At 33.9% G+C, this 20,669-nt stretch overlaps 1 protein-coding gene and 1 long non-coding RNA gene across 6 annotated transcripts in view; one reads left to right on the top strand and one right to left on the bottom strand.

Moving 5' to 3' along the window:
- LOC131191200 (uncharacterized) overlaps positions 1-5,070 on the bottom strand; it is a 44,043-nt gene extending 38,973 nt beyond the window's left edge. The window contains exon 1 of the long non-coding RNA XR_009153447.1: positions 444-5,070. This is a non-coding gene — a long non-coding RNA (uncharacterized LOC131191200). The remainder of the gene's footprint in view (positions 1-443) is intronic.
- SCAF8 (SR-related CTD associated factor 8) overlaps positions 1-20,669 on the top strand; it is a 94,891-nt gene that overhangs the window by 516 nt on the left and 73,706 nt on the right. For 4 of the 5 annotated variants that reach the window (XM_058169014.1, XM_058169022.1, XM_058169031.1 and 1 more), the window contains exons 2-5: positions 11,569-11,652; positions 13,249-13,293; positions 15,010-15,171; positions 18,126-18,282. In XM_058169014.1, coding sequence (XP_058024997.1) covers positions 11,569-11,652; positions 13,249-13,293; positions 15,010-15,171; positions 18,126-18,282 — 448 coding nt within the window. Of the gene's footprint in view, positions 1-8,013; positions 11,081-11,568; positions 11,653-13,248; positions 13,294-15,009; positions 15,172-18,125; positions 18,283-20,669 lie in introns of those variants that run through there. The other variant, XM_058169039.1, reaches the window with a different exon arrangement.

Here is a 20,669-nt window from a genome sequence, read left to right as displayed (position 1 = left end):
CGACCAAGGCTATTCGAGGAAGAAAAGTGGAGCGGGGAATGTGGCGGGGAACGACGACGACGACGACGACGTCTTCCTACTTCCACTGGAGAGTCACGATTAGGGCTGGAATTGAGGAGGAGGGGGGAAATAACAACCCCAAACAAGATCGGTTTTTTTTTTCTGGGATTTTAACCACCCGCTTGGCCCAGCTTCTGCCCCTCCCCCCCAAAAAATTATTTTCAATCCCATTTTCTGCCCCTTTTAAAATAACCTTTTTCCCCCCTCTCGGCGGGGGCCCATATTTTTCCCAACAACCCCCTCCCCGCAAATAACAGTTGTGCTAGCTTACGTTAATATAGAACGTAGGTGAATAACCGCAGATGGAAGATTTGGGTCTGCTTGCAGCCGCCCTAAAGTGTAAAATATATATAAATCTCTCTCTATATATAGCCTTTGCTTACATTAGGTTGGGTTTGGGATATGGAGATGGAGACGGCAACACTCCGGATGATGGAAGAGGCCTAATGAGAGAAAAAGTCTGCATCTCCTTCCGTTAGCCTGGGAAAGCAGCCCATGCACAACAACTCCTAAGCAAAGGGTATCTTTAGGAGTTTTGCTATATACGCGGAATAGCCTCCTTAAGGGGGGTGGGGAGTGACTTAATTTCAACCAATCGAAACTGCTGAGTTCATAACAAGAGAGGCTATTTCATTTATTTTGGTTAATTTGGGGGGGTGGGAATGATGCAGAGATGTAGAAGAAACGCAGGTTGCTAAGAAAGAGGACCATCTATTTCCTGAGCTTATCGTATTGTTTACTTGGCTTTACCTTGTGCAGATATTATGCTACTTTATGAAGCAAATGGATTTGATACTTTGAAAAGAAAGTACCTTTTGGGAGAGTGGTGAAAGGAGAAAATAACCCCACATTTGTTTTATGAGGAACTCGGATATGGTTAAAACTTTTAGTAGTGCTACCATTTTTAAGTTCAGTTTGCAAGAAGATTTCTACAATTATGAAATTATATGTGGGCTGTTTAGATGATATGTGAAATCACAGATTTTTAGCTTGGTTTGTTATATGTACCCAGCTTCTGTGATTAATTGTTTTTTATATGAACCCAGCTCCTATGATTAACCCATCATTCAGTTTACCTTAAATTAAGAAAATGTAAGTAAACCATGGTTCACTTAACTATGGGTTAAGTGTCATAGAATACAGACATCAAATTGAATTACTGGTTATGCTGTATTGAACATGTTGGACCTACTTTTGAGTAAACAAAAAAACTAAAGGGGTGATAATTAATACATACCTACTTCAGAGTAAGTCACTTTGAAAGCCACCATGGAAATTGCTTCTCAGAGAATATTAATTGGATTAGTTAGACTATAAACATAAAACACACATCAGTTATAAATGAAGTATGATAAGCATTTAATTTTTATGTAAATCTATTTGCTTTGAAAACAAAAGACTTCATGTATGTTTTAGATGCTTTCAAGTGTACAGAGAGCTTGTATAGGTACCATTTGTGGTTAATATTAATTGTCCTAAAATGTGTGAATAAATTTACAACAACATTACATACATAGAATATTGTAGAGTGTAATCTAAAAAGTTTCATTAAATTTTACTCTTCACATTTACTTTTGAATAGACAGCTATAGGATTGCACTATAATTCTATTTTTGCCTGCATTTAGGTTACACCTATATGGAATAAGCATTATTAGATTTAATAGATTTTACTTCTGGCTAAACATGCCTAAAATTATATTTAATGAGATTCAACCTTTGTGATTTTACATTCAAATGTACATTTATAGGATTGAATAGTTCAGCTACAGATTATTGGTATCTGGCTTAACCCTAGATTCATAAATATATTATGATTTTCAAACTGTAATTGTTGGGTTAATAAAAGAACTTACGTGAAACCTAAAACATATTTAATGAACTGATTATCAAGGAATATTAACTCAGAAAAACAATCCAAGTTTGAACTGTTTGTCTTAAGTTTTTCAGAATTTTTCAATGCCCAGCCCTTCAAGATGTACTATAGGGGTGATATCCAATCAGTTGGCTGGATTTTTTTAAGGGTTATAATGCAATTTATGTGATCACTTTGTTTTAATGGTATATAATGTGGCTAAATCTAGTAGAAAACCATTTATAGATTTTTATTTTTAGAAAAAAACCCACTTTTTTTCTGTAGATCTTTTAATTCAGTTTCAAGCTTGGCAAGAATAGAAGGTTCCTTAATAAAACCCCAAATTCATAATAAATATAAATATTCTAAACAGGAATCATTTTATATAGTGCCAGTATTAAAGAAAAATTTCATTGTGCATCAAATTAAACTTCATATGCCATGGAAAATTGATATCCATATTTAGGTGAAATTATTCACAAACTTTGCAAATTGCTTTGTATATACAAATGTTCATCCTGTGCATTTTGAACAATTTTTAACCATTTAGTCATTGTAAAACAGAAAATATTGAATAATAAGATTGTTCTCCACTGCAAAATTTTCATTTCAGTTTTTCATCTTTTTTCCTGTATTTTTTTACAGGTCTTCAGATCTGTAGCTGCTATCATTTATACTTACATTTGAAACAAATATTCTTTATTTTTCTCTGTTATGTCCCTTTGAAATAAGAAACTTATTTCATTTATATATCTTTGTTTTGAGTTTAAGGCAGGTTAACTAAGATTCTTTAATGTTCTTCCATTCAGATATTTCCTAGACATGTTTGGCTTCAACAATATTGTAGAATCATGAACTGAACTGCTTCTGATTTCACTTAATTAATTCTGTATCCAGAAAATTAAGAAGGAAAACCTAATGTTGATTAAATATAAAAAACCCATGACATAACATGTGTGGGATATTGGAATAGGCAGCATAGCCTATCTGCAATATCTTGAAAGTAAATCCTTCTATAACAGAATATTTTCAAAATGTTAGCAAAGATTTCTGTGGTTAGAGTTTTGTAATACCATCTTCAAAAAAGCTGTCTATTGACAGTGCTAACCATGACTTGTCAGAGTTCCAGTCCAAAATATATGGAGGGCATCATATTGCCTTCTATGTTCATGTTTTGAAAATGATTTTGTAAAATTGCTTTGGGAAATACAGAAGTACCAGTACAGTGAGTTTTTCATACAACCCATTAAAGGAGCTGTGACTTTCTCAAGCTCATAAGGAAGATGCTTCTTCTTTAAAGAAGTCCTTGGGCATGGACTCCCATGCATTCCAAACTACAACTTCCTAATAATTTTCAAAATAAACAGCCTGTTTGTTGTTGATTTATAAAATACATTAGTGTTTATTTTAATAAAGCTTGAGACCATTTGAACTTACGTTTACTCTTGTTAATTGTATAACTGTTTATTCTATATGTTGAATTAATTTCAAATGAATGAAAAAATCTAGGCACAATTATCAGTCTACTTATAAATTTCCTGTGCAATCCTATCTGCAAATATGGTAGTACACATTAACATTGCCATTCATTAGGAATTTTAGTAAGGGGAAGCCCAATATGATTTGTAAAGAGAATTTGGACTATTTCTGCTAATATTTCTTGACTCAAAGTCAGTTCTATTTACTCTGTTTCAGCACCATGCTCAGCAGCATCATTGACTGTTTTCTGTTCCTCCCTGTGCATTTTACATTCTCGTTTACAAAGTGAACCAATAGAGATGGGGCAGAAGTCAGCTAGATGCAGATAACAAAAAACAACTACTTTCTTAGAATATGTAAACAACAAAAGCCATTCTTAAGTTTTAAGTAAACTATAGAAAGTATCTCTGTTTCACCTTCTGCTAAAATACTTCAAGTCTGCGAATTGCACATAGAGACATGTTATTGGCACTGAATAATGTAATGTGTAATATGTAACATAATTTGTAACATGCAAGTTTTCAATATCCATTTAAGTTATTTATTCATTATAGTTTATAATATTTATAGTACTTATTAAGTTTAAATTTATTTCCCCAAATACAAGGAAATAGTATCATTTAAAAAAAATCAGGTAGCTTTGGCCTAAATTTTCAAATTTGTTTTAAAATATTAGTTCACAAAGATTTCTATTAAGCAGTATTTAAGCTTGTTTCCTATACTGTATTTCTGTAAAATAATTTGGGAATAGCTGAGAATTTTTTAAAAAATAGATTTTATATTCACTGTTCTTTCTTTTACAGGGATACAGAAACAAAATCTTGTATATAAACAATAAAAAACATACCGTATATTATTGATTACCAACCAGATATTGGTTTCTCTAGTTGAGACATTAATAGATGTTAATGTTTATGTACGGTCAACCCAAAAAACTGCTTATTAGGGCTGTGTGGTTGTTTCAAGTTTGTAATGGGTTATTCTAACCATTTCAGAAATATTCTAATCTTGAAGTAGATATGATTTGAGGTCAGAGGGGGGATATTTCAGAATGAGAACATATCCAGATTTGTAAGACTATCCAGTCTTGTTCAAAATAACTGTTTTGAATTCAAATAGTAGTCTTTAGAACAGAGGTGTCAAAACTGGCAGCCAACGGGCTGGATGCATCATGCACAGGCCACATCCACCCCAGCTCCACGAATGGGAAAAAATGTGAAACGGCAACATGACGCAGCAAGTTTGACACTCGTGCTTTAGAATTACACACATTTAGAATTTGCAGTATTTTGCAAACCCCTACCGCTACATTTCAATGTTTTTCTTAAAAATAACCTTTATTTTGTACTGAAGTGATGGTAGAAATAGTGTGTCGAAGAATGCTTGTTTAAAAATTATAAATATAAAAGAATTAGATGGAACATATAGCATTAACTATTATATCTCTGGCAATTCTATTCATTTTACAAATAGTTAAAATAGTTAAAAGGTAGTTTGGAAGTAAGTACCGTATATACTCGAGTATAAGCCGAGTTTTTCAGCACGTTTTTTGTGCTGAAAAACTTCCCCATGGCTTATACTCGGGTCTATACGGCTTATACTCAAGTTTTTTTTTTTTAAAGCCCCTCGGCTTATACTCGAGTATATACGGCTTATACTCGAGTTTTTTTTTTTCTTTTTTTCACATTTTACCGGACGGAAGCCCTGCCGGTGCAGTGAGAGGCGGGCGGGGAGCCGCCAGCCTTCTCAGCTGAGGGAGGGAGGTTTCAACCGGTAGGTGCCTCATTTCCACCGCATACTGAGTCCCCAGTTTACCCCAGTTTTTGGGGTAAAATTGGGGACCTCGGCTTATACTCGGATCGGCTTATATTCGAGTATATACGGTAAATTGGCAGTGTGGTGGCTCAGTGTTTAAGATGCTGGACTTGTCAGCTGGAAAGCTGGCAGCCCAGATTTGAGACCCGAGTGCCACACGACAGGATGAGCTCCTGTCCTTACCCCACTTCTGCCCACCTAGCAGTTCGAAAGCATGCAGATGCGAGTAGATAGATAGATACCATGTTGGTGGGAAGATAACAATACTCTGTGATATCATGTTGGCCACATGACATGGAAATGTCTTCAGACAGCGCTGGCTGAATCGCCTTGAAATAGATATGAGCATTGCTCCCTATAGTTGCTAATCACTAGCAGAGTAAAATCCACAGGGATTGCTTTACCTTTATCTTATTGATTGATGGAGATGCTTTGGTTACCTGCTTTTTAAAAAGTTTTTTCAAATTTATTGTAAGATAAAATACAAGTAGAAATAAAAAATAAGAAAGAAAGAAAAGAGAAGTGCACAAATAAAGGTAAAAAAATATACAATCAAAATCTTTTGTATTACAGTTCTAAATGTTTCAAGCAATTTCTATAACAACAAAATCATTCTAATCATCACAACCTGCAATCATAATTTCAATTTTTTCAGTTTTGAGTATAAAATCCAGATTTAATTTTAAAATCAAAACAAAATTTGAAATTCTTCTCTGTAATTAGAATAGCCAATTTTGCTATCGTTGCCAACTCTTCCAATCTCTGCCTTTACCATCAGTTCTTCCATTGTGGGAATTAATGTGTTTTTCTACCTTTGTGCATTTAAGAATCTTACTGCTGTCAACATGTATAACAACAAAGTTCTGGATTTTCTATCAAGTTCCTTATCCTTCAAACCTGAAAAAAAACCCTTCTGGTTTCAGTTTTACATATTTTTTAAAAAATCTTCTGAATTAAGAAAAAAATCTGGTCTCGATATTTCTTTGTTTTTTAAGTCCACCAGAGATGACAAAAAGTACCATCTTTATAGTTGCATTTCTAGTTTGAAACTCCTTTATACATCTCTGACAATTTTTCAGCCGTTAAATACTAACAATACATCATCTTACAAAAATTATATTTCAGTGTAATTTTTATCCACATATTTTCCATTGATCAGTCATTATATGTTATAACCAAATCATACAATCTTTAACATACTCATTTTCTTAATTCAGTTTTAACATTTTATAAATCTTAGAAATAACATGTTCATCATTAGCACTCAATGCATTTCAAATTTACTTTTTGCAAATTCAAAACCATGCTTTTGTTACCTAAATTAAACCATTCTTTTTGTGATATATATGTGAATCAATGGCAAACACACCTTTCTGTCTTCAATTTTTCTTTGCTCAAAATTAGTTTTATCTTGAATAAAACCTAAAACCACTTTAAAACCTGATATTTTCATCAAAAATTCCTTATCCAGTATTGTTATATTATTAACCAACATTTTGGTTTTATTGTTTCTTTATGTTGATGCTGGCTGGAGTACCAAAGTCTTTCAGTTTCTTCATTAAATATTCCATTCCATTATTTGCTTCTTGTAGAATCAAAACTAATCGGCAAAAGTTCTCAATTTATACATCTTTTTTGATCTTCAAAACTAATATTTTCTTGTCCTGTCTAATCTCTCTAATCAGAACTTCTAGAACCAAAATGAAAAGTATAGGAGATACAGGACAGCCTTGCCTTGTAGCCTTTTCAATTTGACATGGCTTAGTCAAATCTCCATTAAAAAGATAAAAAGGGGTAAAGCAACAGGTTCATATGGACTTCAAAGTCAATATAGGTAATATCTTTTCCAAATCCATTTCCTGTTTTTTACATAAGTTGGGGAGAAAGTTATAAAAGTATCTCTGAAAAGATTCATTAACACAGTATCACCCCTCTTGAATTTTCTCTATGAGTTTCTTTTTCCTTTCTTTTGTTAATTTATATGCCAGTCATTTCCTTGGCTTTTAATACTCAAAAAAAACCCTTTAACTCTGAGATGAAACCTGGTTGTAAGGGTTATAGAGGATTGTAAAAAGAATCTGAATATTTTTTTGACAACAGTTTGTAAAAAGGTGCAGATTTAATGACTGTTTGAGATGCTAGTAATCTTGTTAAGAGCGGTTATCTTACTCAGCACAGTTGCCTTGTGAAAAAGAAATCTCAAGAGAAGATACAAACAATATTGGATAAAATAAAAAAAAAGATATTGAAGTACAGAAAATGGGAACAGACTCAAAGATTTTATTTCAGATAAAATTGCTAAGCTAGCAAATATCTATGTTAACTGTGGAGGAAATAGAAACTAATTGAATTTGGTTACTTGACTATTTCTGTCCACCTGTTTGACAGGTGGAAGTAAATTTCCCACTGCTCATTTTCAATTTACTACAGTAATAGTAAGAATAGTCAGAATATCTTCTTGAACTTCACTAACATAGTGATAGGATTTTTTGTTTAATTTGTTTTGTTCTCTAATAATAGTTTAATTGTGAATTGTTTCAGATTATCATGTTTTGACCATTCATACATATGTTTATTATTTCGTGCTTTTATTTACTAATGCATTTAGAAAGTGTTGCCATCTATTGTAAATTAATATATTGGTATAAATTCATACTAATTTTATTGCATCTGATTGATCAATTCATTCATTCTTTTTGTTCCTGTACATCAGGGGTGTCCAAACTTGGTCCCTTTAAGACTTGTGGACTTCAACTCCCAGAGTCCCTCAGCCAGCAAAGCTGGCTGAGGAACTCTGGGTTCCTTTAATGGCAATTTGAACAAACAGCATGCTGATGCACAGATTGTTATATTTGTGTACAACATACATAACGTAGTGTGAAATCCAATTCCAGAATTATGCTTTGTTATACCGAAACAAGTTAACATTTGTAAATCAGCTTTAAGTTAGAGTTTCTGGTTGATGTATAAATCCTAGCCTCTTTGGATACATAAAAGATAATTCCAAATTTGATACCATGTTAAGTCTGCTTATTTGCTTGCACATGTGGAGCAATAAATCTGTAATACAGGTTGCATGTGCAGACACAACTTGTTTACATTTTTCAGTAAAGTGAAAGAAAACCATTTTGTTTATAATTTTTATATACAATTGTAGACTTTGTTTTTATCATTACTTGCTGTTTTAAATATTCTCCCAATTTTTATGTATAGTGTGACAAAATCTGGACACCAGTCTATTGGAAGTCTGCTACTTGTAAAGAATTTAGAAAAGACACAGAACATGCAAAGAATAACAGCACATTATGATTTGATGATATTTTTCAGGTGTTCATTGCTATTAATTGGCAATTTACATAAATTAATAGATCAAGGCTATATGAATATCCCATACAGGAATCAAGTAACTTGCTTTCTCCCACCATATCAAGTATATTTTAGATATTTACAAAATAAAATATTTCTGTAATTCAAAAAACATAATGCAGGCAGACTTACAGTTTTATAGAATAGATCTATATCAGATGAAATATAATACAGAAAGAGCCATAAGGTGAACTATTAATGTTCCAATCACTTTTGGAACAGAATACTGGATTAAATAGATATTTAATCTAAATGAAGATAATTCCTTTTAAATGTAATCTCTAGTTTAATATATCTTCCTTTATCTAAACTATTTACCCTTTTCTCGCGATTCGTACATATTCTTAAAATAAAATTACCCTTTAAAATAAAATTTATTTTATTTATTTATTTTATTTGATTTTTATACCGCCCTTCTCCCGAAGGACTCAGGGCGGTGTACAGGCATAATAAAAAACCGACAATACAATATACAGATTTAAAATACGATTTAAAAAACTTATTTAAATTAGCCCAGTGATTAAAATTTACCATACTAAAACCCCGTTTAAAATTAATAAATTTAAGATTAAAATCCCGATTTAAGCCAGCCCCGCGCGGATAAAAAGGTGAGTCTTGAGTTCGCGACGAAATAGGCATAGCCTCAAATTCAGTTCTCAGGGAAGTTTATCTGGAATTAGGGTAGTTTGTGGTAACTTCTTTGTCAAGGTACTTAATTCCTCTGCAGAGGAAAATCAAGCAAATAACAAGGGTTCACAGTTATATATTTCCACAGGGGCGAGTATAGCAAAGAAATGTTATTTTGCTTCCTTAGTACATGTTCAGTATTTGTCCAGTGCAGTTTTTGTTGTCATCCATTCTGGAAAACAGAGAGAAAATTCTGCAACTCTCAAGTGCTTTCTGCAAAAAATGTGCATGAAAGATAACTTTTATATGGAAGGAAAACTCACTAGTTCCATAAGTTTATAATTACCACTAATTATCAATTTTAATATTCCTCTTTTGGGCAGGTTGATTGAACTTATATTTGTGATTCATCTACTGTATAAATATTTTTCAAGATTAATATTAGTATTTGCTTTATTTTATAAATTTCTGTTGTAATCCATTTGCTTTGGGATTTGCATAAATCAGAAATAGTTTTTCAATATTTTTAATACATGAAAAGTATTGGGTATACAGTGGGAAATAGCACTTAGATTTAGATATAGTTAACATCTGTATATGTTAACTTAGTGCCCCATAGTACTGTTGTATGTAAAGGGAACAGGAAGTAAGATCAAGGTTGTCAATCATTTTAATTAGGAGATCTGCTTGAGGCCTGCAAATAGCTAAGAATTTATTTTCCATATGTATGCAAGGACTCGTGCAAAATCCCTGAAAGCTTGTGCAATTGCTTAATTATTGTTTCATTGGTGGCATTTAGGGATGCTGGGTACTATGGTGGCCAGAGGCATTACATTGCTTATTTATGGACTAGGAAAACTGCATAACACTGAACAGCGTAAAAATATATGAACCTGTGTTGGTGTGTTCAGGAGTTGTGTCTAGAATATTTTTTGTATTTAAGAATAGTACATATGGCCTTCGTTTATTTAAACTTCATTGAACACAGGAAAATTTGGTCTAGCTATTTAACATCTTAAATTCCTGATTATGCTCTGAATTTTCCTATTGCACCCTCCAGGTGAAGTGGAATTATTCCATTCAAAAATACATAGTGGCAAGTAAAACACTTGATCAGATATAACGTTTTCATGGGGGAATGCTCAAATCCAGGTATTGTGGATCTTAGGTAGAAAGGGCATAAGAGTGAAAATCTCAAGAAGCAATCTGGCAGGCAAATATTGGTTTCAGTGAAAGAGTGAGATTACCTCCATACTATACATCAGTAAATCATCTTCATCTGTTAATCTTCGGGTAGAATATCCAATTATGATCAGCTGCTGATCATGATAATAATTGGTAGCTCTCCAGTGCAGACAGTATCATAATCATCTTTATGGTGGCTTTATGGTATCTATCACTTTTGATTTTTCTTTTTTTTTAAATTACATGGTTAACTTCTTCCTGATGTATGAATGTCAAGCTAGATTGTGCTGTAAGTAACATCATTGATGAACTGTACATTCAGATAATGGTTATAGTACTTCATCTGAATTTGTACCTTGCTCACACCAAGCCTTACCATAACACTTTTTAGTGGTGTTATGCAAATATATTTAATATTTATTCATTTATTGAATGTATATGTTGCCTGACTTTGGGCAGTTTTCAAAATGGGTGGGGGGAGGAGCAACATAACATAAACCAAAGCAAAAATGGCAGAGATAACTAACCCAGATGGGAATAAAAGAAAAAGAAGAAAAGGGGGCTGTAATAATTGTTAACACTTTGTAATGCATCTAGATCAGGGATGTCAAACTGGTGGCCCACGGGCTAGATGCGTCACGCACAGGCCATCCCAACCCAGCTCTGTGAATGGGAAAAACGGCAATGTGACGCTGTGAGTTTGACACCTGTGATCTAAATGAACATTGATTTCAGGCTTTACTCAATCTGATCCTTAATGTGGTGAAACTGAAAATGATTCTTTGATTCACTGTGACACATTTGACTTTAAGTTTAAATTCAACAAAAAAATTGCTAGCCCTGCTTCTATAAAAAACAGTGTCTTTTAAGGGATAGAGTTAAGGTAAGACAAAAGCTACTGCTTTTTTCAGTTCTAGACTTAACTAACAGATTCTCTACTTCTACTCCAAAAACTGGAGAATGCTACTATTTTTGTATTTAGGATCCATACTGTTCTCTCAATCAGTGCAAAATCATCCTGGGTTTCAAGAAAGTGCAATATCAATAATGGACATGATTAATTGCAATAAATTAAACTTCAATTGTGATCTGATGAAAATATTACTAGTGGATCTAACATTCTTACATAATTTTAATAGTTTTTTTCCATTTATATTCACAGTAATTTCTCTTTTCTTTCAGCTTTACTCACTGAATGATTACAAGCCTCCTATTTCAAAGGCTAAAATGACACAGATTACTAAGGCAGCAATCAAGGCCATAAAGGTAAGAAAATGATTATATAGCTTACAAATGTTTCTTAGCTTTAAATGATCCAGATAGTTAGTGCAGAGCAATACCCAGGTATCCTTGACATTATCTCAATTTCCATTTATTTATTTTTTTACTGTAAGTTAAAATTTAATGTGTGGAACCTTTAAACAGTTATATGTTTTCATATTGTTTGTGGCATTTTCTTAGTTTTGCATAAAGAAATTTGTCTGGAAATATGTTAAATATTAACAATTGCATGTATCCCTATAGCTCTAATACTTTGGGGCTTTTAATTCATAGCACACATACTGATACACATACATACATATACAAATACATACATGCACACACACACAAACACACACTAAATGGAAAGGTTTTGTTTACATCAAATAAATAATGTAATCAATAGATAAAAAAGGTCATTAATGGGTACAAAAGCCAAAAATAATGGATCCTAAATACCCATTCAATGAAGGATTTCCATTAGAAACTGTAAAATGCTTTTCCTTCCTACTGTGTCCTCCTTTCCCATTAAAAATAATGTTAGTATTTGGTTATGCATTTAGTCAAAAAGAAGAAGCCATTCCTTTTTTACTGTATTCTTAAACTCTATTTTCTATTAAAGGAATATTTTATAAAAAACAAAGAAATAGAGAGTAGGAAATCTTCCAAATGTGGGTCTTGAGGGTATCGTTCACTAAATTAAATAACATATATTAACCAGAAAATTGCTAAAACAAGAAAGAAGATAGTACATAGTGGAAACTATATAAACGTTAGCTGCCCGGAGTATAACCAATGTGTGTGTTGGATGACTATATCAATTTCCATTTATTTATTTTTTTACTGTAAGTTAAAATTTAATGTGTGGAACCTTTAAACAGTTATATGTTTTCATATTGTTTGTGGCATTTTCTTAGTTTTGCATAAAGAAATTTGTCTGGAAATATGTTAAATATTAACAATTGCATGTATCCCTATAGCTCTAATACTTTGGGGCTTTTAATTCATAGCACACATACTGATACACATACATACATATACAAATACATACATGCACACACACACAAACACACACTAAATGGAAAGGTTTTGTTTACATCAAATAAATAATGTAATCAATAGATCAAAAAGGTCATTAATGGGTACAAAAGCCAAAAATAATGGATCCTAAATACCCATTCAATGAAGGATTTCCATTAGAAACTGTAAAATGCTTTTCCTTCCTACTGTGTCCTCCTTTCCCATTAAAAATAATGTTAGTATTTGGTTATGCATTTAGTCAAAAAGAAGAAGCCATTCCTTTTTTACTGTATTCTTAAACTCTATTTTCTATTAAAGGAATATTTTATAAAAAACAAAGAAATAGAGAGTAGGAAATCTTCCAAATGTGGGTCTTGAGGGTATCGTTCACTAAATTAAATAACATATATTAACCAGAAAATTGCTAAAACAAGAAAGAAGATAGTACATAGTGGAAACTATATAAATGTTAGCTGCCCGGAGTATAACCAATGTGTGTGTTGGATGACTATATCAATTTATTTAATAAATAAATAAATAAATAATAAACCTATTGAACAAATTATTTATTTTTATTTTTAGTTCTACAAACATGTTGTACAGAGTGTTGAGAAATTCATTCAAAAGGTAAGTCACCATACAAAACATTATAGTTTTAGTAATTTAAATACTCATGAATCTAGATGTTTACATATAGATAAATATATTAAAGGCATTAATGTTAGTGGATATATTATCACAGTTTACAATCTGATGAGGTACAGTAGGTTATTTTTCCTCTGTGGTGCAGTTGTAAGGGCAAGCGTGAAATGAGAGATGTTACTTGAATGTCAGAATATGAAGAGTCCTTTATGTGATTCAGTTCACTTATTGTTTCCTTTACCTGGATTACTTTGCAACCAGTGTGTCCCTTGGGTCACAAAAACTAGCATTCTTGACTGCTTGCTTATCATAAAGGGTTTTATCTATTACATGGATATTATTTGAATTCAATTTAATAAAAGCTCAACTTCCTTTGGAATTTACCCATACATTTTCAGAGTAACAGAACAGGGCCACATATTTGCCTCAGATGATGCACTAAATAACAGCTCTACCAGAGGTTGAGAACAGATATTTGAACATCTTGCCATGTCATGTGCAGCCATTTGCCACTCATCTATCTACTTGAACAATAAATAAATCATGTTCCATAGAATGACAACATTTAGAGGAATCAGAATTGGTAAACCTCAGCCTGGCATTGGTTTGACATTTATTGTCCGTATGAGATTGAATTGCTTAGCTGTCTTACTGCATTTTTTTTGTAAGAGCACAGGTGGCAATGTCCATGCATGGAGATAATAAACTTGTTGCTTGTCCTATCCAACCCAATGCCATTCTATGTGAGCAAATTGTGAGCAACACAGTTAATACTAACAAACTATACATGATGGTGTGTTTTTTTAATACCGGCCCTACTCATCAATAGTTATTGCACAATTTCAGTTACCCCTATCACACAAGGGTGTGATCTCAGTTCCAGAAAAACTTTTATGAATTGACCTTCTGTAAATCAGTACCAAGCAATTGATTTCTAATTTGCCTTTTTGTTTTCATATAATCATACCTTCATAAATGAAAGAGTTCTCTTGGAGGGTAAATTTTGGTGTGCACTGAGCCAAAAGCTCAGCATGTCCAAGCTAAAGTATCAATTGCAGTAGAATTACATCAAGTCTGTAGAGGTGCAGGTAGCATATCATGGGTCTTAAGCAAGTTTGAAATGCTCCCATAAAATGGATCTCTGTGGGTGACAGAGAACAGTGAACATTACCATGTTTGGTACCACTCCTTTCTGCTGTGGACTCTGACTTTCACTCAGTGCTTGGGCTTTCAACCAATAAGAATGAATTGATAAGGGGAGCACTTAGTGTCACAATGTTTTTTGTTTCTTCCAGAGGAAAAGCCTCCCCACGTATTGAGTTTTGTCTTAATTTTACCCCCCTCCCCATAATACCAGCTGGTGCCGTAACTGCTGCCTAGCGTACATATTAGTAGAGTCATGCCTCTGGGAAATTGCTATGTTCCCTATGACTAGCTGTGTTATTATTTAAATAGTTAAAAAACTTAGAATATTTCAACTGTTAACATCAAAATGTAGGTACATTTCCCTAAAATTATCTAGTTTTTATTACCTTTATATAAATGAAGTCTGAAATTTTCCAACATGATTATACAATACTATATGCATGACTCATTGTAATATAAAACAATACTATATAGGAAAAAAGCGCATTCATAGTTTCTATAGCTTATCTAATAAATCTTATAGGAAATTTGTATTCTTATTGTATTTCTATGTAGTGTAAACCAGAATACAAGGTGCCTGGATTATATGTCATTGACTCAATTGTACGGCAGTCTCGGCATCAGTTTGGACAAGAAAAGGATGTCTTTGCTCCTCGGTTTAGCAATAACATCATTAGCACTTTCCAGAATTTATATCGTTGCCCTGGGGATGATAAGGTATGGATTCTTTTACATTTCATTCTTTCCCCAATAAACTATTTCAGTTTACATTAAAAATATAATTTTACAATTTTTAAATGAAGTCTGAAATTTTCCAACATGATTATACCATACTATATTTTTTTACTTGACAATGTTCCTGAGTAATAGATAACACTATTTGTGAATAGGGGAGAAAGAACTGTGTATGCCTTCACTGTAGTCCCTCTTGGGGTAAAAATTGTTATGCAGAGTACTGAAAAAGAATAAGAAATAATAAACCAAAAGAAAAAAGAGATGAGATTAAAAAGAAAAAGTAGGTGTAGCTAAACCATTCACTATATTTGTCTATATCTTTCTGCCCTGGTGTATTTTATCATGTTTTATATATTGCCTTATTTTTTTCTTTTTCTCATTTCTTTCTTAAGAACACATCAATTTATTATAGTCACAATTTTCTTTACCTTTGTTTTGGTAGATAACATCATCCAACATGTATTAATTTTGCAATTTCAGTCTCATTAATTCTTTCTGTAAGACCAAACCATCTCAATGTGTTTTCATAATGGTCACTGCCTTTTGTATTCTGTCCAGTGATGGATTGCTACTGGTTTGCCGCGGATCGGGTGAACCAGTAGTAGCGGGAGGCTCCACCCAACCGCCCAGTCCCGCGTAAGCGTGTGCACATGAGCAAGCCACTAGCAAACTAAATTGAAACCCACTACTGATTCAGTCCATATTAATTCCCTACTCATTGAATGATAATTTTTTATGGTTATACCACACATATCCTTCATAAGAAACAGTCCCATTACATTTAGCTTTTATGTTTTCCTTGCCCTACCAATACTCAATTCAGTATGATAAAATACTTTTGGCATAAACACATTCTTATTTCTTTTGGAAAGAATAGTTTTTTGCAGCAGTTCACATACTGCTTCCTATCTTTCTACCATCATCTGTACATTTTAAATGTTTTCCATTTTCACTCTTTGGAAGGGACACACATTCATCTTCTAATAAGTATTGCAGTATTCTGTTTCCCTTGCATTTCAGTACATTAAGTTTCAGGTTGTTACTCATCCAGGCAGATATTTGTTTATTTTGGAAAAATTAACACTATATCAATCAGCATTTTCCAATATTTTTAGTGCTATTTTTGATGTGTGGAACAAATGAAAGGAATATACCATATTTTTTGGAGTATAAGATGCCCTCCCCCCCCCCAAATGTCTGTGCATCTTATACAGTGAATATTGCGGAGGGGGGAGGGGGTTATTGCGGTGCTGTTCTAGAGCTGTTCTCTAGAACGGGCCGCGGCAGTGGCGAATGGGCTATGGCGGCAGTGGCAAATGGGCCATGGTGATCAGGTAGAGAACGGGCTGTGGCAAATGGGCTGCGGCGAACAGGCGGCAGCGAACAGGCCATGGTTAATGGGCGGGCACAGCAAACGGCATGGCAAATGGGCAGTGGTGAATGGGGTGCGGCAAATAGGGCATGGCAAACAGGCTGGATAGATACTCGGAGGCAGAGGCAGATTTTTTTTTTTTCATTTTCCTCCCCAAAAGCTAGTTGCATCTTATAGTTTGAAAAATAGGGTAATTTTATTGAATAATGAATTGCAGATGGAAAAAAATATAATTGTTTATTGGTACTTAATATCATTTCAACGTATAGCATGTGGGCCATATTTTTGAACCCCATAATGAAGTCAAAAGCATAAATAGACTTTGGCTCTAGCAGATGACCTGATTTTGATCTTCACTGTTATTGTACATCAAACATTGCATAATATAGTCATACCAAGGTAATCCAATAATATTCTTATAGAATGGATATAAAATTAAGCATGACAGTACCTAACCTGAAGCTATACATTATGTAATATAAATGAGCTAAACTCTATAAAATTGAGAAAAGGAGTTCTTGGGAATTTAAAATAATAGTTTAAACAGAATGCTAAAAATTTAGATTGGATGGAATCTAGGTTCACATAAACATTTTATTCCTATGAATGCACTAGAATCACATTCAGTGCATTCATAGGAATAAAATGAGGAAATCTAATGCAAATTGAACAAGTCTGTTAATTGTGTCTGTTAATAGATCAGGAGTCCCCAACCACTATCGGGCCATGGTCTGTTCAGAACAGGGGTGTGGAAGCGGCTGGCTGGAGCACGTGCACAGCTCAACATGTGTTAATGGCGGGCTGGTTCCCCTCTCCCCCCCCCCCCAGGCTGCCAACCCATAAAGGTTGTGGACCGCATAGACTATTTTTTTATTCTCTAAGACTGGAGAAGGCAACTTTTTTTCAAGTAGGGATTGGAATGTACCATCAGCTGTTTACTAATCTACCTTTCTTCTTGTTTTCTTCATTCATTTCTTGACTGTAACTATAGTTGGTTATGATGTCTGAATCAGTGGTGGGTTGCTACTGGTTCGCCCAGGATCAGGGGAACCGGTAGCAGCGGTGGGAGGCTTCGTCCACCCACCCGGACATCTCTGCATGTGCAGAAGCGTTGCATGTGAGGGCGCGCACGTCCATGAGCGAACCATTAGCGACAGCATTTGAAACTACTGGTCTGAATGTAATCAACTGATTATGTTTGTCTCCAGATCATGGTTTAATGAGTATGTCAAATCATAGTTTAGATCTTAGCAGTAGTGTTGACTGAAATATAGTGGTTGATTGAGACAAGTTAGGAAATAGTGGTTAATTATATCAATCAAAGAAAATAAAAGTTCCTAAGTAATAAATAGAGGTTTTTGACTCATCTGCTAACTCTATGACAAATAATTTTGAAGTTTCATGATTTCCAGTCCTAATATAAAAAGGACACTGAAATCCTTGTAACCATCATAAGGAATATTGAATATAGCCTCAGTAGTTTTATTTTAAAAGCTGTTTAACTTGGAATAGAAATTTGTATGATGTAAAGTCTAAAATTAAATATTATCTCTTTCCTTCCTAGAGTAAAATTGTTAGAGTGCTCAATTTGTGGCAGAAGAACAATGTGTTCAAAAGTGAAATTATCCAGCCTCTATTGGATATGGCAGCAGGAATTCCTCCTCCAGTTGTGACTCCTGTTTTGCCAGGAACAACTGCAACTTTGAGTAACAATACACCAGGTAACAAGAACCCAACATTATCCTTTTGTTTTACATGCATAACAAATATCCATGTTCAACAGCTTTCCCTTTGTTACATATTTAATATTTAAATTTGCAAGAATAATAGATTTTTGTTGCATTACTATTTTGCAGTTACATTCCTTTCTGATATGTATATATTTTTCCTTGAATAGTATTTTTTCCTGATATGTATACAGAAATATATATTCAAATTTCTTAGGTTTTTTATTTTGTTTCTTTGAATAGGGACTTACTTTATTTTTTATATTTTTATAGCTGTTTTGTATTTTATTTCTGGTCTTTGAAAGGTGCACCATAACTATGAGAGGGCATTATAAGGGGGAAATGAAAACAATATTTTTTTCTATAAGGATTTGAATGAAATAAATACTTAAATTGATTAATATTTGCTTGTGAAATTTCTACTGGTAGAAAAATAGATTATAATTCAGTATCAGACAGAAGAGTCCAGAGTTAAGACATACACATACATGTCTAATGAGGATGGTTAAGTTCAACATCATTTTTAAGTTAAAAGTGCCATTGTTAAGAACTTTATTTTTCCAGGAAAATAGTATATTTGCACATTAGCCATTAGGGGTCAGCATATCCTACAACATTAAGTCCACTAATCTAAAAGATAGGCTTATGCTCTCTCAATAATACTATAGCTTTTTATGTATAAAATCATATTTTATAACAATACGATGGTAATATGTTACAAGTTGTTGATACCAAAACCATATTTTGGAACCAGAGCACATGCTTTCATGCAATGTGTTGAGACTCACCAGATTGAAGAAGGATTTAGTAATGATTGGGTTGCACTCATAAGGAACCACTTTATGTTCATTGAGCCGTGGTGGTACAGTAGTTAGAATGCAGTATTACAGGCTAACTCACTGCTCGCTCCCAAGAGTTTGATTCTGACCGGCTCAAGGTTGACTCAGCCTTCCATACTTCCAAGGTCAGTAAAATGAGACCCGAGATTGTTAGGGGCAATATGCAGACTCTGTAAACCAGTGGTGCTTATATCTGGCCCATGGGGCTACCCTGGAAACAGTGAGGGACCGGTCCACGGTGCCTCTGCCAGTAAAAACGGAGCTTGCAAGCATTGTGTGTGGCCCTCCAGAGCTCTGTTTTTGCTAGCAGAGTGTTGCAGAAGTCCGTTGGAGCCAGAAACTAATTTCAGGAGCCTGTTTTCACTGGCAGAGTTCTCAAGTCACCAAAGGCGCCCCTGACACAAGTGATGTCTAGCTGCCAGACCTATCCTGGCCAGGCCCCCCCCAGGCTCCCCAAGGTCAACACAACCCTGATGCAGCCCTCAAGGAAATTGAATTTAACACCCCTGCTGTAAACTGCTTAGAGAGAGATATAAAACACTATAAAGTGGTATATAAGTCTTTTGCTATTACTATTACTATTTCTTCAGAATAGGTCAAGGGTACTGCTTTCAGACCCACTTTTTCTTTATGTTAGTCAACACTGAACACCAAGTCTTGATTACCCTTCTCAGACTCATTAAACAAATTCCCACCCACTTTTGTTATATGGAACTTAGCCTTAGTTTGGAAGATAGGGACTTTCAGTTAGTTAATCTGTACATATTCCATAAAAACAAATGTTTTTAGGTCTGATATGAATTTTGAGCTCTGAGTTATTCAAAATTCTAACAAGCACAAGAAAATATCCTTGCCAACTGATAACACATGGCTCAAACAAGATGTACAAAGGGCTCTGAAACTCAAACTGGAGAGATAGTTTGTTTCCTATAAATAGAGAATCAGGGAAAATAACTTTCAGTTCCAGAATTGACAGATGACTTGGAGAATGCTTTGTCCTTTTGCTCACAGCAAACACAGGGGATCATGCTTCACAGCATTCTATGTAAAAAATGACTATGTTGGCAATCTTTAATAGCAGGACTACCATTAATAGACATTTTTAGGGTGAATCTGGGATAAAGATACCTTAAAAATATTATGAAACAGGTAAAATTGCCTTTCAGAGGTGGGCTTTGATCTCCTTTGGGTCATGTGGAACACTGATCCAACCTGGGAATACTACTATATTATATTGCTTTTCTGTTCACTGTTATCTCCTCCAATCAAGAAAAGTAGGTGGACTTACTATGATGTACTGTCTGCTCACCAAAAGATAGACTTGATAAGCTCACTTTATTTAGGAAGGGAAGTAGCTTGAACAAGCATCCTAGTCACCCAAGAGTTGAGATTCAAGGTACTTTACTCCACTAAATATTATACATTATTTTTCTGTTCCCATGTGTGTTGTAATGGGGAATTTGTGGGTTACAATGGTATTCATATTAATGCATTGAATGCATGATAAAGAAGGAGCTGAACTGAACTCAGAATAGATGGGAG

The sequence above is a fragment of the Ahaetulla prasina genome, chromosome 1 (genome assembly GCF_028640845.1).
Source record: "Ahaetulla prasina isolate Xishuangbanna chromosome 1, ASM2864084v1, whole genome shotgun sequence".
NCBI lineage: Eukaryota > Metazoa > Chordata > Lepidosauria > Squamata > Colubridae > Ahaetulla > Ahaetulla prasina.
Note: the sequence above shows the minus strand (reverse complement) of the source record. Positions and strands in the feature narration are given on the sequence as shown.